This window comes from Suncus etruscus, chromosome 11 (genome assembly GCF_024139225.1).
Source record: "Suncus etruscus isolate mSunEtr1 chromosome 11, mSunEtr1.pri.cur, whole genome shotgun sequence".
NCBI classification, from domain to species: Eukaryota; Metazoa; Chordata; class Mammalia; order Eulipotyphla; family Soricidae; genus Suncus; species Suncus etruscus.
The window spans coordinates 22,613,146-22,638,794 of NC_064858.1; the positions used below are offsets into that span (position 1 = coordinate 22,613,146).

Genomic DNA, 25,649 nt, shown 5'->3' on the forward strand with positions numbered 1-25,649 from the left:
TACCTTATTTCCCCATTCATTTCCAGATAACATCTTTTCCTTATTTTTAACAAACATGTACACATTCATCCAGAACCACATACACAGTTTCACATTGCATACTTATATCACTTAGAATTATCCTTTATTTCATGTATGACATGGCCTCTTAATAAGTAGTAAATTGCTAAATATGATTCCCAGAAATCTTCATAAAAAAGAAAGAATTATTTCTCACAAAAACTATATACTTACGCACAAGAAGTTTAAATTCTGTAATCAGCCTTATATATCTTTCACCAAGCAACAAGGAATCAGGATTATTGCCATTTATATGACCCCTCAAATACATGGATAATTGGAGCTATAAAGCATGCAGCTCAGGAAAGAAATTAAAATTGGACAGTGTAATTGTTAGTTTGGCTAGGGATCTTGCAGCTTAGTCCAGTGGAAACAATTATTTTTCTGCCTGCCACTGCTGGTAGATATGTGTTTATCTCCTAGTGACAGTTATTAGAGGATCTGGGGGAACTGAGTGCAGAGAAGACTTTGCCGACTTTTGCTCTGACTTCAGCTGTGTCCATGGATTCTCATAGGGGAGCCTCAGCCTCTAAGCAGAGCTGCTTCTATTTATCTTTTCATCAGGGCAACAGCATTTCCTGTTGCATATTGGTGGAATCCCATATCCAATTCTGTGTGATTGCTCAGGCCCAGCAGTGCGGGGTACCACCAGGACCATGCTGGAGGTGATGGGGTAACATGGTGGGAGGTACTGCCAGGGACCAAACTCTGGCTTTAAGTATGCATAGCATGGACACCAGCTTTTAAGCCATCTCCTAGTTCTCAAATGATTCCAAAACCAGAGTTACTACTGAAGCAATGTTTCCCTTTACTTTCTGCCTCAGGGTGTGTCCTTGCCTTCCCTCAATGGTTCATTTCATGACCACCACCACCACCCCTTCATACTCCCATCTCACTGCCCTGGCAAGCTTCATTCTGTAGACCAGATCTTAGATTCTGTTGCTCTGGGCCATTTATTGCTCCTTTACTATGGGTTTTATTTTTTTTAACTTTATTAATTGATTGATAAATTGATTGATTGGTTGTTGGGCCACACTCAGTGGTATTTATGGGTCGCTCCTGGCTCTGCACTCAAAAATTGCCCCTGACAGGCTGGGGGGCCATATGGGTGCCAGGAATCCAGCTGGGTCCTTCCCAGGCCGGCCACATGCAAGGCAAACACCCTACTGCTGTGCTTTCTCTCCAGCCCCTACTATGGGTTTTATATACCACATACAAGATAGATTATTCTGTGTCTCCCCATTCTTCTGGTGACTTCTCTCGGTGCGAATGACCCTCTTTAGTTCCATTCACATAACATCCTTGCATGATTTTGTGCTAGTCTTTCATTATGCATATAGACCATTGTTTCTTTATCTAGTCAACTATTGCTGGGCACTTTTTTTTTTCTTCAGATTTTTTTCCATTGTGAATAGGTTTGCAATGAATGCAGGAGTGCAAATGTCTTTTTTGAGTAGAGTTTTTGGCTCCTTGAAACAGATGTCCCAAAGTGGAATTTCTGGGTCACACAGAAACTCAATTCTTAGTTTTTTGAGAAGTGTCCATTTTGTTTTGAAGAAAGGCTGGTCTAGTTGCTATTCCCCCAGCAGTGGATGAGGGTTCCTTTTCCCCACATCCACACCTACAATGATTGTTTTCATTCTTTGTGATGTGCACCAGTCTCACTGTATGAGGTGGAATCTCACTGTTTATTTGCATTTCTCTGGTGATTAATAATAAGGGAACATTTTTTTCTGTTTTATCTGAGGAAACCTTTGTATATCTCTTCTCCCCCTCTTTTTTTGGGGGGGTATTTTGGGCCACACCCATTTGATGCTCAGGGGTTACTCCTGGCTAAGTGCTCAGCAATTGCCCCTGGCTTGGGGGGACCATATGGAACGCCGGGGGATCAAACCGGGGTCCTTCCTTGGCTAGCGCTTGCAAGGCAGACACCTTACCTCTAGCGCCACCTCACTGTCCCCCCTCTTTTTTTTTATAGGAATGATAGTTTTTATTTTCTTCATATGGTTTATTACTACTTTATATATCTTGGAAATTAACCCTTGTCAAGTGGATAGTTGGCAGATATTCTCTCCCCAACATCCTTTATTTGCACTGCATAAGCTTCTTTATATAAGGTAGTTCCATTTATTTATTTTTGCTTTTATTTGCATAGCCACTGGTATTGAATCATTGAAGATACCTCTGAATCTGATGTCATGCAGGGTTCTATTTCCTTTGAATAATTTATGGGTCCAGGTCTGATATCAAGGTCTTTAATTCATTTGGAATTGACTTTTGTGTATAATTTTGAGATATGAACGTTCATTTTTTTTTTTTTTTTTTGGTTTTTGGTCCACACCCGGCGGTACTCAGGGGTTACTCCTGGCTGTCTGCTCAGAAATAGCTCCTGGCAGGCACGGGGGACCATATGGGACACCGGGATTCAAACCAACCACCTTTGGTCCTGGATCGTCTGCTTGCAAGGCAAACGCTGCTGTGCTATCTCTCCGGGCCCGAACGTTCATTTAAAAAAAAATTCATTTTATAACACATAACAAATGTGAAAAACTCAAACATTTGAACAATACAATTAATGCAGTTATGAAGTCAATTAGATACTACTCAATGCCCCACAAGGCCAGTTAGCTGAGCCATCCGAGCATTTCTAGATGTGTTTTTTCAAAGCTAACTTTGGTTTTGGAAAAACCAGTATGGAAGTCAAGATCTGGGAAAGCATTGAGCTTGGATTAAAGTGTCCGATGGGTGTTCGCTATAAGGAGGCTGGAGTAGGATCCAAGTTTCACATAGAAAGAGTACACAGGCTGGACCCTCCGGTGGGCTCCTGCCTTGATGGGGAAAGAAAAAGGCGAGTCCAGATTGTGGCTTTTGTCTGTTTGTAACAGAGATATGAAGGTTTAACACTAGAACACTGATAAGTCACTGAGCTTTATGTTCCGAAATTGTCTCCTGCTGAGGCTTGGGATGGGCACACATGGTGGGGGAAGATGGATCACAGGAGAGTTGAGCATGGAGATCGCAAAGGTGCTCTGGAGGGGAGGAAGGAGTCAGCTACAGTTTCCCATTGTTCTCACAATTTTTCAGGGTGAAAATTGTGGATAAACGTTCAAATATTTTGCATACATTTTTAAATCGGTTGTTCTTATGAGGATCCTCATTATAGCAACTTTGAATTATCATTCAAAAAAGAGATTAATTAATTAGTTATTTTAATTCTCATTAAAAAAGAACGTACAAAAAAAGATCAAAACCAGAGTGGTGGCGCAAGCAGTAAGGCATCTGTCTTGCGAGCGCTAGCCTAGGACACACTGCGATTCTATCCCCCAGCATCCCATATGGTTTCCTAAGCCAGGAGCAATTTCTGAGTGCATAGTCAGGAGTAACCCTGAACGTCACAGGGTGTGGCCGAAAAACCAAATATCCTTACAATACTCATTAAGCTATGTTTTTTTTTTTTCCTGCTATATGAATATAGGTGGGAGTGAAAAGCAGAGTCATCCAAATTACCCAGCTACATGAAAAAGCTTCTTTAGTCTTGGCAATAGTATGTAGAAATAAAAGCAAATGTCGAAACTTGCCCAGAAAACTTAACATCATTGCAAATTTTTTAAAATTTATTTAAAGAAAATGCATTACATAGTTGACATAATTTATCATAATACATTTGTTTCCAGAAAGTGAAATCAAAGTTACTAGAAAAAAAAAAGAAAATAATAACATGGAAAGAAAGACAAAGTACCGTATTTTCCGGCGTATAAGACAACCCCCTAATTTTACAATTTAAACATAGATTTAGGCCTATATTCACTGTATCAGACAGAACGTTCCTGTGCTGCAACTGTATGTACCACAGTGAGCCAATCACAACAAGCAAAGGCTCAAAGGTTATACTGTAATAGACTTCCTCTCTGACTCTGGCCAATCTGAGCAGGCTTTTGACAGTGTAGATTTGGTCCAGAACATTGTCTAATTTGCATGTATAAAAAGCCTGCTTGGATTGGCTGAGTTAGAGAGGCGGTCTGAGCAGCCTGGCAGTGATTGGTGCAGGGTCGAGTTGGAAAATTTGTTTTGTAGCAATATTCAGACAGTTTAGCGGCATATTGAAACATTTTTCGGGATATACTCTGCATATAAGACGATCCCCGATTTTTGGTTGACTTTTTTTTTGTTTCAAAAGTCATCTTATACGCCAGAAAATATGGTACATTTGTGAAAATTATTATATCTCCAATGAAGTCATTAATACAATGGCAGAAGGTTTAGTAAGCTCTTGTTAGCTGTCGAGTCTGTTAAATTGGGGTGTTTCTATAGGGATGACAGCATCAAACAAATGAGGTTCAGAAATTCCGATACTATGACTTTTAGGGGCTTCCAGGCCTTTTTGAAGAAGGAAGAAAAGGAGAAAGGTGCCCAAACTCGTTTCAAAAAACCTGGTGGTAACAGTTCAAACTAGCATTGTGAGTAAGTAGATCAGTGTTCCTGAAGGGAATTGTAGAGGGTGAGTGATCAGGCAAGGCCATTGGGAAAATGGTGATTCTAGCTGTTGGAGGCAGCAAGTATGGCTTTGGCATGGCGAGGACTTGATCCACCCTGTCCTCCCAGGGCCAACTGTCTTCTGCGTGGGCTGGTGTAGTCATTATCTTTCATGGCTCAGTTAACATCTAGTTTGAGAAAAGGGTGAGTCTATGGAGCTGGCCGAGTTCCAACATGGTGACTATTTGCGGGTGTCAAAGTTTGTTGTTGTGGGTTTATTTTTTAAATAACCAAAAATAACACAAAACTAAAATGAGTTTTCTGTCCCAGAAGTTTGAATTAATAAAAGACATAGTTATTAAATAATGTTACTTTAATCATGAGACCCTTTAAGCCTGTAATTCTTGGCAGCTGATGATAAAAAGACCTTAAATTGCATGATTCATAGATACGTACAAAAAATACACATGCTGATTATTAATGATACACAAAATTTTCTTCCTTACACTTGATTCCTTATGAGAGATTTATTAAGGGAATCCTTGTGTTATAATATCACTGATACTGTGTGATAGAGGTTAAGATCCGAACAGCTTCCTCACAACACAAACTGAGAATAAAAAATGCCTTGCTATTAAATTATTCAAAACTTTCCCATTGTTTTCTGTAAATAGAACTGGCAAAATGTCCTTCCTTCATTTGTTTTTGAGGATTAAATGAAATAATACACATTAAAAGCATATAGAAGGTTGCCTGGTTGTATCATTATCCTTATTAAATTCATTAAGACATTAAAAAAAGAATAAAAATGATGCTTGTGAGACACCAAATTTTTAGCACTGCCAAGGCTTGATGCCATTATTCTCTGTAAGTAAGGAAAGGTGAAGATGTTTTCTGTGAAAATCATAACAGTGTAAAAAGGCTGACTGCTCCACAGAAGTAACCTGCAGGAATGTGAGTCCTCATCTCCTTCAATAGTCTTTCCCCACACCTACTGTCTCCAGGGGTCTGTCTGGGGGACCCCAACAGTTTTCTTCTCCTGGATGCCTCTCCTGGAGATCAGTATTTCTCAGGAGAAGGTCCAGAAACATCCACCGTGCACCAGAATGGGGATTCTGGTATGGAGTAAAGGTAGTCTGGACCTGGTGGAGTCGAATGTTATAAGGAGACAGAAACATCACCATTATGCAGGGGTTTCTGAGCTCAGGGTGGAGGGTGGAGGATGTTTGGGAGATAGGGTGTGCAAGTAGGCAGGGAGATAGAAGGGCAAAGAGATGCCTCCATGATCTTCCCTACACATAGATGCTTACATCTCCCCCCCCCCCACGCCTCCAAATAAGGCCCTTTCATCACAAAACTACAAAACTATTAGCTGGTACCCGATAGCTCTCTACTCTCCCCGGCTACCCCACACCCACCTGCCTGGTTCTTTTCCCAGACACTTCTGGGGAGGTCTCCAGGGAGCCCAGCTAAATGAATCAAAGACCATGGCTTCATTCCTTATCTGATTTCAAACCACTTGGCAGCTACTCACACAGCTATTTTCCTGAGGGGAACTTGATTCTCCATCATCCTTCCAGATGAAAACTAAGCCTTACCTTGGGATGGAAGTATTGTGATGGATGCAGGGGGGCAGGGAAGTTTCTCTGCCCATGCCCACCATTCTCACTGACTGGCTGGGACCCCAGGGCATTATATAGCTGTGTCACACCTCCCCCCCAATGCAGGCCCTTTTCCCCCACTCACCCCACAGGCTACAACTACAGAGAGGCAGGGGTATATGTTAGGAGGAAGGTCTTGCCTACTGTGTGGACTGTGTCTGATAGAAATGTGCTTCTGAGGAAAGGAGTAGGTGAGCAAAGGAGGGACAGGGCAGGTCATGGTGCTGAGATCCATGGCAGATGTCTGAATCAGCTTTTTTTTTATTATCAATAATTTTTATTTTGACCAAAGTGGATTACAAATCATTCACAGTAGTATTTTAGGTACATAGTGACATTTAATCAGGGACGTTCCCACCACCAATGTTGTCCTCCCTCTACCCCTGTTCCCAGCATGCATCCCATATCACCCCTCCTTTGCCTCCTCCCCCACCCCCCGGGCTGCTAGTATAAGCGGTCCCTTCTGTGTCTAGCTTGTTATAGATTGGTATCGATTCTGTTGTAGTTTGAATGCTGCTGCTGTAGCAACCTGGCCTTGCTGGAGTTAGGATAGAGACTTGTGGGAAGGTTAATGTGGATGCATCTTATGGACAAGTCATAAGTATGTGAGTAGAGATCAGCGGTGGAGGACTCCATCTCTGATCTATGGGTGGTGAGGAGTGAGGTGTGTTGGGTAGGGCATCTGGGGCATAGTAGTAGCATGATGGAGCTCTAGTGGGATAGCTATGTGGGACTTTGAGGACCAAAAAAAAAAAAATACAATTAAAACCTGGAGGAAATAAGACTTCTGATTCAGAGATTCCTTAGGGCACTTAATTCCTATTGTTACTCCCATAAATTTAGCAAGACATTAATGATTCTATGAAATGCTAAACCCAAGATCACAGGAGCTAAGTCTGTGATCAAGATCAAGTCTGCTTTAGACAAGATCCACTGACTTCTAAGTATTATACAACAGTCTTAGGAGATCTTTAAATAATTGTCCTTTGCTTGTGTACTAATTTATCTCAACATTATTAAGTGTTTTAAGATATCTCAATTGTAAAGTAACCTATGAGATAATATTAGTAAGAAACGCATTTGCTGATATAAAAACACCTCCACCCAAGAATTAAGTCATATTATATGACTATATGCATGTACTTATCTTGGTTTGTTGATCATTTGTTTTTCCATCTCAAACATGAGGGTTATGATATAGCTGATATTTTATCACAAAGATACATTATAGTAATGTGGGATGGGATAGGATGATAGGATGAGATGAAATGGTATAGAATGGGATGGGATGGCAGGGCAGAGGGTTCCAACTAATGCTCTTTTAGTCAATATATCTAAGAGTAGAAAATAGAAAAATAGATAAAGAACAGCCTTTTTTCAGATTTAGTGGCTGAGAGAATAATGTAGGCTTGTGAGTCTTTCGAGTATCATGATAAGATCACTCAGCCTTTGTGTTTTGTGATGGTTGGTGCATTTTGAGTTTCAGGATAGCTCACAAAGGTACAGAACAGTATTGGACCATTGTGATAAGTAACACTAGGAAATAAACTGTTGAACTAAACATAGCTTCAGAAAGGGAAATAGTTATCCTCAGCCAGACCAAAAAAGTCCCTCTTCAGTGTCATAACCAAGTAGGGGAAAATTCTGGAAAGTCCCCTGCAAGCTTTACAATTATCAATAAAATAAGGTCAATTTTTGGGCACTAAATTTGGTTGGTTCAGAGATATACCCTAGAAGTCAATGTGTCAGTCAGTCACCATACATGCCTGCTAATCTAATCACATATCTAAACATTTTTTGTGCTGTAAGAGAATTCTTTGCCCATTTGCATGAGTGGGTAGTAAAGTTTTAGCAAAGGAACACCTAATAACAATGTTGGTTTTGTTTTTTTTAGACTTTATTGTTTCTATTATGACACTTGTCAGCTATAAAAGACGCTGTATATAATGCCCAGGGAGATGAGGCTGGCAGTGTGAAAATTCATTAAAAATTAATTTTGGGACCTGTAAATAAATTTGCAGATTGTAGGATCAGAAGCCATCTGTGGCTAAACTTGATTTTTGGTGATTTTTGTCATCTTCATGGTCATAAAGTTTCTTTTGAGTCAGGGTGTATAAGATGCTATTTTAAGCATTTCTGCTCTATGTATCTTTAATAGTGAATTCCATCTGTATGTGAGTGTTGTGCACACACAGATAGGTACATGTTTACAGAGGACATCCCAAAGATGGTCTCCATCCCTGTGGTTCCGATTTTGGTCTTTGGTGAACCACAGAAGCCACGTTGTGCATCTGCCTGGAGGTGCCAGCAGGTGAAGCATTAGAACAGCATAACTGTGAGGGAACCAGATTAGGGAGAGGTTGAGGGGTGAAGCAGCCCAAGGCAGAGTCTCCACAGGGAAGAGAATGAGGGTCTCAGGCATAGCAGACTGCAAGGGCTGCTGCAGAAGGCGCTGGTGGAAGCACCTTCCTGCTTGCTACTATTTCAGCTCGTGTGCATCACATGCTAGTGCAGGACAGAGGCGCTGGGACATGGACTGTCTGCTCTATTCACGTGTCTGGTCCCCTTCTCAGGCCCCCTTTGCTATGCAGACTGGATATTTTTACTCACTTGGTCCACAGACCACAGTTTCAAATAAGCTCCTCCAGACTTCTGGCCTCTCAACTTCCTTCTTGAATTGTCTACAGGCCAGTCACCTGCTCTGCTGCAGACACCACTCACTTCCTTCCCTTCTCGCTTTGGGCATTTCACCCTCCTGGGAAGCAGACTGTCTGAGCAGGAGCACCCCACCCCTAAATTAAAGGGAGTTATCTTCATTTAACTAGCAAAATGATCTTTGACATATGGCTCTCAGGGATAAGGCCTTGCACGCAATTGATTCCAGTTTGATTCCAGCATCTCATGTGATCTCCAAGCCCCACCAGGATTTGTCCCTCAATCTGCAAGGAGTGCAGCTTGAGCACATCGAGGTGTAGCCCCCATGCACATTAGTGTGTAGGGTATGTGTGTATATGTGTTGTTTTGAGTGTCCATCTAAGGCAAAATGTAGTGCAGGATTTGACACTCCTTGCATGTACAAGACTCCAACTCTGATCCCTGACACCAAGAATAAGTACTGCTCACCCTCTTGAGATTTGGGGATCCCCGAGGTTTCTGTTTACTGGGTTCATGGTACAGTGATAGCTTCTGGAAGTAGCACCCTGAGAGGGCAAAATAGGAAACACTCAGGGGCTACCGCTTGCAAAAAGCACATGTTAATCTGCGGCATGAGACCATTTCTTTAGCATGTACCCACTCTGTGTGCTGCTTGGCAGCAGGCTGGTGGGGCCATCAAGCTGATGCTAATTAAATGTCAGTGGGCTGGGGAGCTCCAGTTGCTGAGACAGAAGCCAGGAGGCAAGGCGCTTCCGCTTCCGGAGCTCATTAGGGTGGTGGACAGCCTGAGTTCAGACAGCCTTGGCGTCCAGATCCTATGAATGCTGCAAGCTGGCTGTAAATGAGCTCTGAGAGGAATAAACAGACGTGAGTCTGTGTGTTTCCCAGAGAGCCACTTCCTGGCACAAGATTTCCTTGAAATTGGCCTTTCTGTCAGCCTCGTTTATTGACTGTATCTCTGACTGGAGATATGGCTCCTGATCACCCCATGTCCAGCATCAATGCACCATAGGAGAGAATGAACTAAGTTCACGGAGCAACAGACTTGGGGAGGCCAAGCAGTGGGGACAGCTTCTCAAGGATTGTGGTTTTCTCCTTTGCTCATCGCCATCTGACTTCACCCTGCTGTGGAAAACCTTGAAATCTATGTGGGTCTCTCTTTGGGGCTCCATTCTCCACCTTTCCCACAGGCCGCACCTTCTCTAGCCTCTATCAGGCTCATAAATAGGGCTCCCTACAGCTATTGCAAGCGCAGCCACCATGTCCAGCTGAGTCTGTCCTTCCCTCTGCTTGCTCCCCACTCTCTCCTGCTCTGATGGTCCTTTCTAGCCTGGACAGTCATAACTGTCTCCATTGTCTTTGTCCTCCCTGTCAAGTCTCAACTTCTGGACAGTTCCTGAGATTTTGTTTTGTTTTGTTTTACCAGCCCAGCTGAGCCAGTTCTCATGAGCACCAGACCTGAGTGGCATGTATTGGGGTCCTTGATGTCCAGACCCCTCTCCTCACTATCTCTTATTTTGGCTCACAAATGCAAAGCTCTCCTCTGATCTCTCTGTGCTGTGAGAACATAGCTCACTGTCCTTGGATTTTTTCCCACCTGTCAATAGGGGAACATACATACATATATGTTGACTATTCATCCTTTATTAGATGTCTGATGTATAGATACTTTCTCCTACTCAGTAGGATATCTTGTTTTAGTGATTCCTTTTTATAGTGCAGAAGGTTTTTGGTATAATATATCATTTGTGTAGTTTTGCTTATTTTTTTTAACTCACCAAAGGAGACAAATCTTTATAAATAACACTGAAGCCAAAAATCAGATATTTTTGCCTGTGTTTTCTTTGACATATTTTATAGACCCATGACCTAACAGCTAAGTCTTTAATCTATTTTTAATTATCTTGTGGGCTTTGCCAGAGAGATAGAACAGTGGATAGGGAACTTGCCTTGCATGTGGCCAACCCATGTTCAATCCTTGGCACCATTTATTGTTCCTTGAACCCACCAGGAGTTATCCCTGAACACAGAGCCAGGAGTAAGCCTTAAGTACTGCCAAAGGGCCAAAAATGGTTGGGGGGACTGCAATAAATTATTTTGTAGGCATGTTGTGAGATCATTCTCCAGTTTCATTCTTTCACATATGACTAACCAGTTTTATTAGCAATACTTGTTAGAGAGGCTTTGCTTTCTCTATTAAATGTTCTTGGATCCTTTGTCATAAATTGTCCCTGTATTTAAAGGTTTCTTTGTGGACTCTCAATTCTACTCCATTGGTCTAAGTGTCTGCTTTTATTCCAGTAACACACTCTTCTGATTACTCCAATTTTACAGTATAGTTTAAAGTCATGGAATTAAATTTCAGGATTACTTAGGATATTCAGGTAGATTATGACTCTAAACCAGTTTTAATAGTATTTGTTTTATGTCCCTGAAGAATATCATTGAAATTTTGATTGATGTTGCATTGAATTAGCACTTCAACAGTGTCAATTGTTCCATTTATAAACATGAAACTTTGCATTTCCTTATTGTCTATCTATTTTAGAAGTGATTTATAATTTGCAATGTACAGAAACACAAGAGGCATACACCAGATTACATTAGGCCATATAGTCACCTGAGTTACAGGGGAGTCTGTATTTTATTTGCAAGTCAGATAAGTGGGACTTTATGTTTTATCAAGACTACATGTTATGTCCTTTATAGACATAACAATGTTCTTTCATTCAAAGGTAATTCACAATATCTTATTTTAAAAGAAACATAATACAGACAATAACTCAGTCTATAGAAGTATGTTTATATGTTCAATTCATTTTTAAAAACCTTCTCAACAACCTTATGTATATAGCAAGCATATATATATGTATATATATATTTTTGGGGGGTTTTTCGGGCCACACCGTTTGATGCTCAGGGGTGACTCCTGGCTAAGCGCTCAGAAATTGCCCCTGGCTTGGGGGAACCATGTGGGATGCTGAGGGATCGAACCGGGGTCCGTCCTTGGCTAGCGATTGCAAGGCAGACACCTTACCAATAGCGCCACCTTGCCGGCCCCGCAAGCATATATTTTTGTTGTTGTTATTATTTGTTTGATTTTTGGTTAGGGGCACACCAAACTATGCTTAAGGCTAAATTCTGGCAGTACTCAGGGAAGTTCATATAGGGTGCCAGAGAACTCAGGTTAGCTCAATACAATGCACGTGTGATATTCCTTATACAATGTCTTCAGAATTACATGATACCATTTTTAAGAAAGGGGAACAAATTTTTCTAAATTCATTGGCCTCTGACTCTTTTCTTCTTCATTCCAAACTTAGTGTGGCTCTTCCTTTGTCTTTGCACTTTCCACTGGGTTATTTAACTTCTTGGTATCCAGAAAACTTTTTGTAGTTTGCTGTGTATTGAGGAATGAACACATAGCAAAATACTTTCAGAATTCTTTGTCTCTTTTCAGTTTCATGGATCCGAATTCTTACTTAGAGTGGAAATTCACCTCGCCACCTCATTTCCTCCTTTATTAGCTTTGCCTTGAAATACAGAAGTTCACTTGAGTAATAATTTTTCTCACTGTTGAGAACCACTCTAACAAAAGCTGGCCTTCTATAAAGCAACAGTTGATAAAACAGTTAAACAGCGAGATGGCATTAGCATGGTAAATCTCATTCTCATTTCTGAAATAGAAAGCTACAAAAACCCAAGGTTGAAATGCTTTCAGCAATTGAGTTTAGAGTTCCTGAAAATTATCTCAGTGTTTTTTAATTCCCTACCTTCCACCCCCAATTTTATGTCTGGTGGAGTCATGCACTAGGGATTGGAATAGAGAGCACAAGGCCACTGAGGGCTCTTGTCAGGCGCTTCCTGCAACGCCAAACCTTTAATTAATCCACACTGCAGTAGGCTTGTCAGGACTGTGAGCAGCAGAAATGCAATCAATTTATTCTTTGAATAGGTGTGTCATAGAGAAGGAGACTCGTGATCCTGTGCTCTTTGCTAAGCCTGGCTACTTCAGGGACAGAACTAGCAGTAGGAGCACAGATCCCAGAATAATTGTGGTAGATAGCAGATTGTTGGTATTATTGTTATTTCTTAGCTAGGCAAATTAGACAGGAAAAGGTCAAGTGACCTGTGCGTGTTCCCACAAAAGGTCAGGGGCAGAATCAGAGAATATCCCTTGGGTGAATAATAGCCACTCACTCCAACAGCTGCTTAGCAAGCAAGGACCCCTGGCATGTTCCCGCACAGTCACAAGACCCGTTTTAATATGGGAGGTCTCAGAAAGACTTTTCTTTCACATCTTACTGCTGCCACAGGGGAAAATGAATTGTTAGAAAATGCTTTTGAGGAGATAGGCAGTGCCAGTGTTCCCTTTTTTGTAACTCTTGAAAGTAAATAAATTACTTTATTTTAGAAATAGGACTTAAAATGTCTTTCACATTTAAAAATTATAGTTGAACATTTTTCTCAAAAAGTCTCCTTCGAACATTAAATCTAATGCCATTAAAAATTGAACCAATAAACCAAAACATTCTGCCTGTCATTCATCATCCATCTCCCCATCTGTGTATCTGTCCACCCATTCACCCACATATACATTCATCACCCAGCTCCACATTCATCCACCCATCCATTCATCCATAGCTTATCCATCCATCCACCCATTCATCCATAGCTTACCCATCCATCCACCCAGTCATCCATAGCTCATCTATCCATTTACCCATCCATAAATAGCCCATCCATCCACCCATTCATAAGAGCTCATACATCCACCTACCCATCCATCCATCCATCCATATGCTCATCTATCTTTCCAACTGCTTATCCATTATCCATTCATCCATCCATCCATCCATATGATCATCCATCTATCTGCTGTGGCTAATTACCTTCAATGACTCAGACCCTACCAGTGACTCTGACCCCATCAGTGACTTTACATATGACCTTACTGGTCATTTACTACTCATTTACAATCTGCCAATTCATCTGTTCATCCATCTATCCATCTGTAGAATTACCACAGTTTTCCACAGGCTGGTTACTGCAGTAATCTAGAAGGTCGCCAAGCCTCTGAGATTACTGCAATAAGCTGCAAGTCCATCTGCTGTTTGGCTGCAAGGGCCTGAGGCTGTTAGGGCCTGATGTTGCAAGGCTTGAAGGGGCCTGTGGGGCCCAGCTGCCATGTGGGGCCAAGAGCCTAACCAGGTCTGCCAACTTATAGTGACCACCTGCCTGGGACTGAGAGAGAGTGAGGCCATAGACAGAGAGGGATAGAAACCAAGTATCCTTTTTTTTTTTTTTTTTTTTTTTCAAATTCCTTCTGGAGTTTAAGGCCTGCTTCTGCAGGGGTAGGGTGGGGGTGTTCAAAGAAAAAGAGTGTGATAAATGGAAATTCACCAGCCAGAGGAGTGGGGGAGAGGGGGAGAATTATAGTCCCAGGTTCAATAGAGAGAGATAGAGATAAATACAAAGCAGGCAGCATCTTGCTAATACTATATCTTTGCCCCACCTGCAGACCCACAGGCATTGCTCTGGTCATTCTCGTGGGCCTCCTGCCAATGGTCCAAGTTTTTCTTTTTTATACCCGGCATGCAAGGGACATTTCAAGAGGTGTGTCCAGGGATATGTCCAGGTTCAACTGTCATTACAGTGGGGAGTGTATCCAAGGGGCATGTCCAAGTCCAACAGCCAAGTGGGGGTACCCAAGGGGCATATCCAAGCCCCAACTACCATTGCATCAACAAATCCATCCATCCATCCATCCATCCATCCATCCATCCAGCCAGCCAGCCAGCCAGCCAGCCAGCCAGCCAGCCAGCCAGCCAGCCAGCCAGCCATATGACATACACACAGTTATATATACATGCATATTTAGTAAGTACTGCACTGTGTTCAACATTGATCTAGGTGTATGGTCATATCAGTGGTTCAAAACAAAATTGATTTTCTCTTGGAACTTATATTCCAGGTGGAGGGACTCAGTAAAGTTATATTTTTCCTACTCACATATCATTGTCTGAATTATTATGGAAAAGGATGCTTCTATCCTACTTGCATTCTGCTAGTGTTCCCACTGCATATTCGAAAAGTCACCAGGGAAGTGACCTGGATGGAAAAGTATCCAGCAAAATTATTTCTAGATTCTGGAAGAAGCTATTAATGTAACTCTATCATCTCTTGTCTGGTCCAAGAAAATGAGATACTTCCTTTGTGGGAATTATGAGACTCAGAACTTTAAGACTTCATTTACATAATTGTATATGGGGTCTGCCTCCTTCATTTCTCAAAACACAAGCAAAACCTCTCGGTCATGCCTTTGGGGATACCTTAGACAGCAGTTCTCTCTTCTTGATCTTACTGAGCACACTTACTGAGCTCCTAGTTCACCTCTATCAAAAATATTCCCTTTAACAAGCCAGATGAGTTTCTTTTCTTGCTTCTCACCATGAAGCATTTTGATTTTTTGAAGTGGATGCTGCATCAGTGATATAAAGAATGTTCTCAGTTAGATACTAATTTCAAATTTGATGACTTCCCCACACACTACTTGTTTTCATATAGTTTGAGTCATTTAGAAAAATTGACATAATTTTCCATTGTTGTCAGAAGCGATTAATCATTGTACTTCATTAAATTTTATATAAAATACAATGACAGGTATTTTTCTTTAAACTGTATATTCTTTTGTGTATAGCTGTCTTGTTGCGAAAATATTGTAGAAGCAAGTATGACCTGTTTACTTTAAAATATGTAATGAAAAATTAATTTGAGCTCAATAGAGATAAATCAGGGGTTAAGGTGTTTGCCATCTGAATGGCCAGCTGAAGTTCAATCTCTATTAACATGTGTCATTCCCCAAGCACTGCCAGGAGAGAACCGTGATCACCACTAGAATCATTCCTGAGTCCAGAGCAGGACTAAGCTCTGAGCACTGCTAGTTGTGGACACTCAGCTTCCCCCAAAATTATTTCATCTAAATAATTTCAGGAAATATGAAATTTTTACTATTTTTGTTTCTATATGAAAACAAACTAATTTCATACACTAGTATGGTAATTGCATATTATGATATATAATTATAAAATCTTCTTATAAAATTTTGCTTTGATTTTTTTTAATATTTTTTATTTAAACACCTTGGTTACAAACATGATTGTGGTTGGATTTCAGTCATATAAGATGACACCCCCCCCCCCCAATCACCAGTGTAACATTCCCACCACCAATGTCCCAAATATTCCTCCTCCCCTCCCAACTATACTCTAGACAGGCTTTCTATTTCCCTCATATATTCTCATTGTTAGGATAGCTCGCAATGTAGTTATTTCTCTAAACTCATCCCTCTTTGTGGTGAGGTTCCTGAGGTGGGCTGTAATATCTAGCCCTCCTCTCTTTTGTCTCTGAAAATTGTTGAGAAATGTCTTTTATTTTTCTTAAAACCCATAGATGAGTGAGACCATTCTGCGTCTCTCTCTCTCTCTCTCTCTCTCTCTCTCTCTCTCTCTCTCTCTCTCTCTGACTTATTTCACTCAGCATAATAGAGTCCATGTACATCCATGTATAGGAAAATTTCATGACTTCATCTCTCCTGACGGCTGCATAATATTCCATTGTGTATATGTACCACAGTTTCTTTAGCCATTCATCTGTTGAAGGGCATCTTGGTTGTTTCCAGAGTCTTGCTATGGTAAATAGTGCTGCAATAAATATAGGTGTAAGGAAGGGTTTTTTTTTATTGTATTTTTGTGTTTCTAGGGTATATTCCTAGGAGTGGTATAGCTGAATTGTATGGGAGCTCAATTTCCAGTTTTCGGAGGAATCTCTATATCGCTCTCCAGAAAGGTTGGACTAGTCGGCATTCCCACCAGCAGTGGATAAGAGTTCCTTTCTCACCGCATCCCCGCCAACACTGCTTGTTCTCATTCTTTGTGATGTGTGCCAATCTCTGTGGTGTGAGGTGGTACCTCATAGTTGTTTTGATTTGCATCTCCCTGATGATTAGTGATGTGGAGCATTTTTTCATGTGTCTTTTGGCCATTTGTATTTCTTCTTGGTCAAAATGTCTTTTCATTTCGTCCCCCCAATTTTTGATGGGATTAGATGTTTTTTCTTGTAGAGTTCTGTCAGTGCCTTTATATTTTGGAGATTAGCCCCTTATCTGATGGGTATTGGGTAAATAGTTTCTCCCACTCAGTGGGAGGCTCTTATATCCTGGGCACTATTTCTTTTGAGGTGCAGAAGCTTCTCAGCTTAATATATTCTCATCTGTTAATCTCTGCTTTCACTTGCTTGGACAGTGCAGTTTCCTCCTTGAAGATGCCTTTAGTCTCAATGTCATGGAGTGTTTTAACTATGTGTTGTTCTATATACCTTATGGTTTCGGGTCTGATATCGAGGTCTTTAATCCATTTGGATTTTACCTTCGTACATGATGTTAGCTGGGGGTCTAGGTTCGCTTTTTTGCAAGTGGCTAGCCAGTTGTGCCGACACAACTTGTTGAAGAGGCTTTCTTTGCTCCATTTAGGATTTCTTGCTCCCAGAAATATCTTTAAAGCACAGTGAAGCACAACAATTAGAAAATATGTATGGTAAGTGAGCCAAAAGAGTTAAATGCAATGTCTTTTAAATGTCCGATTTCAGTTTCTACTTTTAAAAAAAATTGTACTATTTATTTTATTTACTATTATAAAGTATATCTAAGCATTTATACTTTTCTTGAAGAATTAGGGAGGAAAGGAAGTCTTATGCACCAGTGATTCATTTATAAGTATAATGGATTTCCCATGGAAGCAGCTGTGATAATAAACCTGTGCAGCTGAGGGAACTGATTGAGATTAAGGTTGTGAGTGTGTGAAGAATTCCAGTCCTGAGGTGGTAAGATCCAGCTTGGAAGCTACGGGGGCTAATCCTTAAGGAAGGCACTCGTCCTTGAACCTGCGTCACTGACAGTGACAGTGATATTGATGGAACCTGCATCTCTAACAGTGACTCTGATGGGATCTGCATCTCACAGTGACACTGATAGAACCTGTGTCTCTAATAGACAATGACAGTAATGGAACCTGCATCTTTGACAGGGACACTGGTGGAACCTGCATCTCTGACAGTGATTCTGATGGAATCTGTTTCTCTGACAGACAGTGATACTGACTAAACCTGCATCTCTGACAGTGATGCTGATGGAACTTGCATCTCAGGCAGACAGTGACACTGATGAAACCTATGTCTCTGACAGACAGTGATACTGACGAAACCTGCATCTCTGACAGACCACATTTTGAGACCAAGTGAATCTGTCCTCTTCATAAATCTATCTTCTTCATCACCACACTCTGGAACAATTGCTGTCAGGAAAGCAAAGCAAAAACTCATTGAGAAAAAAATACTATCTTAAATCTTAAAATGCAATTTTGCCTATATGCTGTCGCATTTTTTTTTCTTAATTTTAGTCATATATTATTGTAGCCAAATCTAGTTATTTTTGTTACTTTTTTATTGTAAGCCTCCAAGTGAAAGATTTGGAGTCACTGGCAAAGTTTGGGAACATTATTAAATTTTGTATATTTTTTTTTTCATTTTTGATTATTTTTCTTTTTTTTTTAATTTTTTTTTTATTTAAACACCTTGATTACATACATGATTGTGTTTGGGTTTCAGTCATAAAAGGAACACCACCCATCACCAGTGCAACATTCCCATCACCCAAGTCCCAAATCTCCCTCCTCCCCCCCCAACCCCCGCCTGTACCCTAAACAGGCTCTACATTTCCCTCATACATTCTCAATATTAGGACAGTTCAAAATGTAGTTATTTCTCTAACTAAACTCATCACTCTTTGTGGTGAGCTTCCTGAGGTGAGCTGGAACTTCCAGCTCTTTTCTCTTTTGTGTCTGAAAATTATTATTACAAGGGTGTCTTTCATTTTTCTTAAAACCCATAGATGAGTGAGACCATTCTGCGTTTTTTTCTCTCTCTCTCTGACTTATTTCACTCAGCATAATAGATTCCATGTACATCCATGTATAGGAAAATTTCATGACTTCATCTCTCCTGACAGCTCCCCAGCTAACATCATGTACAAAGGTAAAATCCAAATGGATTAAAGACCTCGATATCAGCCCCAAAACCATAAGATATATAGAACAGCACATAGGCAAAACACTACAGGACATTACAGGCATCTTCAAGGAGGAAACTGCACTGTCCAAGCAAGTGAAAGCAGAGATTAACAGATGGGAATATATTAAGCTGAGAAGCTTCTGCACCTCAAAGGAAATAGTGCCCAGGATACAAGAGCCACCCACTGAGTGGGAGAAACTATTCACCCAATACCCATCAGATAAGGGGCTAATCTCCAAAATATACAAGGCACTGACAGAACTTTACAAGAAAAAAACATCTAACCCCATCAAAAAATGGGGAGAAGAAATGAACAGACACTTTGACAAAGAAGAAATACGCATGGCCAAAAGACACATGAAAAAATGTTCCACATCACTAATCATCAGGGAGATGCAAATCAAAACAACGATGAGATACCACCTCACACCCCAGAGAATGGCACACATCACAAAGAATGAGAATAAACAGTGTTGGCAGGGATGTGGAGAGAAAGGAACTCTTATCCACTGCTGGTGGGAATGCTGTCTAGTTCAACCTTTATGGAAAGCGATATGGAGATTCCTCCAAAAACTGGAAATCGAGCTCCCATACGATCCAGCTATACCACTCCTAGGAATATACCCTAGGAACACAAAAATACAATACAAAAACCCCTTCCTTACACCTATATTCATTGCAGCTCTATTTACCATAGCAAGACTCTGGAAACAACCAAGATGCCCTTCAACAGACGAATGGCTAAAGAAACTGTGGTACATATACACAATGGAATATTATGCAGCTGTCAGGAGAGATGCTGTCGCATTTTTTGTTTTGTTTTGTTTTGTTTTGTTTTCATTTTTTTTCTCAGTTTTGTATGGCTCTGAGGATTGAGCTGTCAAACACTCATTGACTATAATCACCTAACGTCCATTTGTGGACTTACATTTCAGACAGAACCTAATGAATAGAGTTTGGATCATCTGAAATTTAATTGGTTTGTGCTTCAATCTTGGTAAAATCTTATCATTCTCCACATCTCTTTCTTGGTGTGGCCACTGTACAGTGGAATGTACCAAAACCAGGGAGTTAGATATTCAGTAAATGAGCTATTGGTTCCCAGGGTTGTGGTGAAAGGTGGGAGTTATAGGTGTTCCAGGGCTCTTGGGCCTAATTGAGGCTCTGGGCTCTTCTCTTCTTTCTGTGGCTGCTCCCTCACTCTCATCCAGTGTTTCCCTGGGGGACAATGGGCAGGACTGACTTTCAGCAGCTTGGCTAGGTTCACAGAGCCTGAATCCAACTCAGTTACTTGGGCAGCCCCTCTGCTGCCTATAACCAGATTTTCCTCCTGACTCCATTTCTTGGGGTTTCCTCTTAGATTCTTGGGGGCCTTTTTAGTAATGAGTACCATTGTTTTCTCTTTATATTCTTGTTACACACAAAATTCTACTCAAGCTCATCAGGCTTACTGTGTTTGACTAGTAGAAATGAACACGAGTTCTTTGTTATGGATTTGGGGGAATCACACCTAGCAATGCTCAGGGGCTGCTCGTGGTTCTGTGCTCAGTAGTGACCCCTGTGATGGGGCTCAAGGGACCCTTTCTGGTGTTGTGTATGGAACTGGGTTCAACTATGTACATGGCAGGTGCCGTAACCCCTATATTAATGCTCCGACCCCTAAGAATGAATCTTTTAAGAAAAGATTTATATGTCTCTACCCAGTGCATTATGGATATCTTGGGTGGTGAGTCAAGGCTCCTACCTACTCCTCATTGTTCATGGACAGGACCCTCTCATCTCTCTCCTGCCACCCCCCAACTCAGAAGTTCTCATCTGCTTTTTGGGAGGTTCTGTCATGTCTGCCTCTAGAGTAGTGCTACATACCCCTGGTGCTGGACTACATAACCCTACAAAGTCCCTGGGGAATGGGGGCCCTATAACCCTTGACACCAGCTGTCTCCCAGGAGAGTGGGGGCAGATATACTCATTGTAGCTCCTTGCAGGCTCCTTGTAGGTCCTTTAGGAACTCTGGGAACTCACCCCTTGACAGTTGCCTCCTGCCCAGAGCCCCAGAGAAACTCTTGTTGGCACATTGGTCTTTCATGCAAAGAACTGGCAACTGGAGGTGATTGTGGGGAGTGGGAAGCACCCAGCCCCGTTCTGAACTCCAGGCCTGCAGTCTTACAGGAGGGGAATAGATTGGCGGCAGAGAACCTGTGCAGAGAAAGTTTCTTGCAGGCTTGGGATTTGCAATGGCTTCAAGCATATTTCCCTCAATTCATCTCCAATAATCAAACCCGGAGCCAAGGGATTCTCTGGGAAATGAGTAGGTCCCAAACAGTACCCCCATGACTGAGGTTCTGTGTTCAGTCCCCCTGGTGCTGATGCTGTGACCCGAAGTGCTCAGGCACCTTTTTTCAGCACTACCGGATGCACTGTAGCAGTAACTGTCCAGCAGGGGTGAAAAGGGACCACTTAGGAACGACTCAGCCCTGGAGTGATAGCACACGTCTGTAGACACAGCGAGTGGCTGGACTAGGCTTCTGTTTTTTGGGGGCTGCAGGATTGGGGGAGTCATCTAGGATTACACATAACTGTGAGTTGAAACTGGTAAGTTAAAAATCACAAAAATTAGTCAGCATTTATCCTCCCAGTTATGGGGCATAGAAGCCACCAATCAGTATGGGATCTTCTGGGCTTTGCTCTCTGGAGTTCCATTCTTCCTCTTAACAAGACTCTCCCTTAACATTGCATCAGGGCTATCTTTATCCAGAACAACCTCTTTGGACCCTTCAGACCTATTTCCAATCTGCACCTGCAGATCAGGCCACTCTCAGAGGGCAGGACTTGGCCATCCTGTTTTGATGGACACAGTTCAATCTACAGTGGTTCCTCAAACTCCTTATGTAGGCATTTCTCTTGACTCCACAGTCAAGTCCTGTCCAGGACTGAGTTCTAGGAAATCCTTCCTGTGTACACAATGACCTTCTTTCTCACCTCTAAGCATGCTATCAAGTCTTGAATGCCTAACACAGAGCTGGAGCAATAGGGAGCACTGCCAGGAGTAATTCCTGAGCAGAGCCAAGGGTCAGCCTGAGCACTGCTGGGTGTGACCCAAGCCTCTCCCTCCATAATAATTAAACCTGTATCACACGCATTTGTTACATAATTACTTCATGAGTGTCTCCAACCCAGCATGACTTCTTGTGATTCTGTACCTCTTTTCTCTCATTAATTACAATTCCTTAATGTGTTCAATTCCTCCACTCAGAAAGCAGTTTCCTTTGCACTCAGTTGGATCACAAAATCAGAAAGCCAGAAGCTTTGAAAACATAAAGCTTGCATATGTTAAGCATGTTAGAATAAGTAAATGCTTACTTTTATACTCTTATGCTGGTTTCTTTCTTCTTCCGATAAAAATGTTGGGATAAAAGCAGTGCAGTTTTTAACCAAAACATGTAAAGCAATTATCTGACTTCGAGCCCCAGCTAACTTTCTGATCCTTTCAGAGACAGCTTCTGTCTCAGTTTTACCAATTAGTAAAAGTTGAACTCACAGGAAACAAGTTCACATATGAGCAGTGCTAAAGAATAATTGCTGTTGGATCTTAGTCAAACACAATTTCTTGATTTCTTTTCCCGTCAGCCTTACTTGGGACCAAATTGAAATGGACATTAAAATCTTAATGATAATGCATTAAATATGAAATAATATTTAAGGCATGCAACTAAAAATGTAAAGCCCAAGTGTTTCTTCTTCACTTCCCAACCTTGGATTTAAAGTTAGCACAGGGCTGGAGAGATAGTTAACTAGGATGAATGCATGCTCTGCCTGAGTGTGGCCTGGACTCGCTCCCCAGCACTCCATGGTACTCTCAGCACCACTGGTTACAAGCCCTGAGCATAGAGCCAAGAATAGCCTCTAGTAGCCATAGGGTGTGGCTCCCAAACCAAAATACTTAATTGTCAGAGGTCCTGCTTAGGTTTTTGTGAGTTCCAAATGATTTGTACTTGGGGGTGTGTATTTTATCATCTTTGGTACTGCATATGTATTTAGCCAAATTGCAACTGAATGATTCATGAGGCACATGATTTTTTTTTCTTTTCCATGCATAACAGAAGGCTCTTTGACTCTTGGCAACCTCCCCCATTGTGTTTACTCTCCATGTTGTTGGCCCTCCCTCATGTCTACATGCATCTCTCCCATGGATAGCATTACTTTCTATAGTAAACCTCACTGTTATGCCACATAAGAATTTATCCCATGACTACATTTTCCAGTGGTAATTATGGGCAGGTGGGAGCTTGTTATTGGTGAAATAATTTTGGTGCTACACACTGAATAAGCCTGATACACTCACTTGACCTACACCAGCCCTCTGCAGCTTTTTTCACACCTATGGGCTAGCACCTGTCTTGCCTCTAGGTTGGGCAGTTATGACCTGTAGCAACCAAGAACTACCAGCCAAGTGACCCAGGAGAGACATAGAGGGATAGAAACAATATGTCATTTTATTCCCAGTCTGATGTCTGCCACTGCTTGGGGGTTGGGGTCTCTGAGACAGAGGGCGGGGGAGGGAGGGAGATAGAAAGAGGGAAAGAGGGAGAGAGAGCATGAGAGAGAGAGGAGAGAGATAATTTACCAGAGAGAGAGAGGGGGGGTCCTAAAGGTCTCTCCTTTGAGAGAGAATAGAGAAAGAGAGAAAATAATAGAGAAAGATAACTGGGCCTGGCCTCTAGCCCCATAGGACTGGCAGGCTCTGCTCCATACTCTGCCCTGGACACTCTCCCCAATGCCTTCTCCATCAACTGTCAATTTTTTTTCTTAAATACCCACCTGATCTTTGTCCATTACAGAGGTGCGTGTCCAGGAGACTGATCCAGATCCAATTTCAAGGGCATGTCTAGGGGGCATGTCCAGCTACAATTACCATTACAGTATGTTAACATTATATATATATATATATATCAACAACAACCAACATGGAGACCAGTGGTTTTTATATTTTTATATTTTTTTATATATTTTTTAAACACCTTGGTTACAAACATGATTGTGGTTGGGTTTCAGTCATATCAGATGACACCCCCTTATCACCATTGCAACATTCCCATCACCAATGACTCAAATATCCCTCTTCCCCTCCTTGCCCCTACCTGTACTCCAGATAGGCTTTTCACTTCCCTCATTTATTCTCATTGTTAGGATAGTTCGGAATGTGGTTATTTCTCTAACTAAACTCATCACTCTTTGTGGTGAGATTCATGAGGTTGGCTGTAACGTCCAGCCCTCCAAAACTGGAAATTGAGCTCCCATATGATCCAGCTATACCACCCCTATACCCTAGGAACACAAAAATACAATTCAAAAACCCCTTCCTTACACCTATATTCATTGCAGCACTATTTACCATAGCAAGACTCTGGAAACAACCAAGATGCCCTTCAACAGATGAATGGCTAAAGAAACTGTGGTACATATACACAATAGAATATTATGCAGCCGTCAGGAGAGATGAAGTCATGAAATTTTCCTATACATGGATGTACATGGACTCTATTATGCTGAGTGAAATAAGTCAGAGAGAAAGAGAAAGACAGAAAATGGTCTCACTCATCTATGGGTTTTAAGAAAAATGAAAGATATTTTTTTTTACCAGTGGTTTTTAATCCTTCCTCCACCTCCATGGGAAGCTGTTACACTGCAAACCAGTGACTGAAAACTACAGATTCCCACCTGCTGCTTGGTGGGGGTGCATGGATTCCAATCTTTCAGGGTTGCAGAGGTCCCCTGGCAGTATTGCTCCCTTTAGCATTCAGTGCTGTACCACATACTGGCTGACACTCATCACCAGCTGCTCCTTCGGACCAGGCCAGAGAGTGACATTAGATGGTCTGAAGCACTTGAAGGGTCTCAGATGCAAGGAGGCCTATCTTTGAGTCAAATCTTAGCTGTTTTCAGTTTTTAATTAGGATTTAAATTAGATTTCTCACTGATGACTTGCCATAGGTGTGCGGGCCTTGTCTATATACTTCCCAAGTGTTCTCACATTTGGTTTTCAAAGTGTGTACTAAGAGATGGTACTCTTGCTTCTGGGGACTCAGAAGGAGGGAGTTTTCCCTGAGGTCATATTGGCAGGGTGAGTGGTGGGGTATATTACTATAGCCAAGTGCTGATCACTAAAAGAAAAGCACCAGGCTTTAGCTGGCAAATACTCACTGAGCTCTGCTCTGAGCAAGACAGTCTCCTCATGCTGAAAACTTAGATACTGGGAAATAAGCACATAAGATCAATCTGTTAATAGAGCATCCTCATTGTTTTACAATGTTTGCCTTTCAATAGATGCATCTCTCTGTGCTGTAATTATGTGGAATTAACCCCAGGGCTGGAAATACAGACAAAGTCCTTTCCAGAGTGGACCCCAGAGCCAGGGTTAAGACCTAAATCCCTCTTCTCTTTTTTGACCTCTAGCTCGCCCGCCACAACAAGCTTTTACAGCAGATGCTGAAGCCAGGATCGGATGCAGATGATGGGGACGAGGCTCTGCGACATTATGCCAACCATACAGCCCAGATTGAGGTATTGTGCTTGGTTCTTACAGGGACCACTGAACCAACAGGCTTTATTGTCCCTTCCAGACCATAGCTGGCATTGCCTCCTCTAATAACAAACAGAGTTGAAACTGACTGTAGA

General features: G+C 41.7%; 1 protein-coding gene across 1 annotated transcript in view; it reads left to right on the plus strand.

Annotated features, from left to right (window-relative positions):
• Positions 1–25,649, plus strand: part of ITPR2 (inositol 1,4,5-trisphosphate receptor type 2) — a 458,186-nt gene that overhangs the window by 343,277 nt on the left and 89,260 nt on the right. Inside the window, 1 exon segment of the mRNA XM_049783873.1 lies at positions 25,428–25,535. Within this exon segment, the coding sequence (XP_049639830.1) occupies positions 25,428–25,535 (108 nt within the window).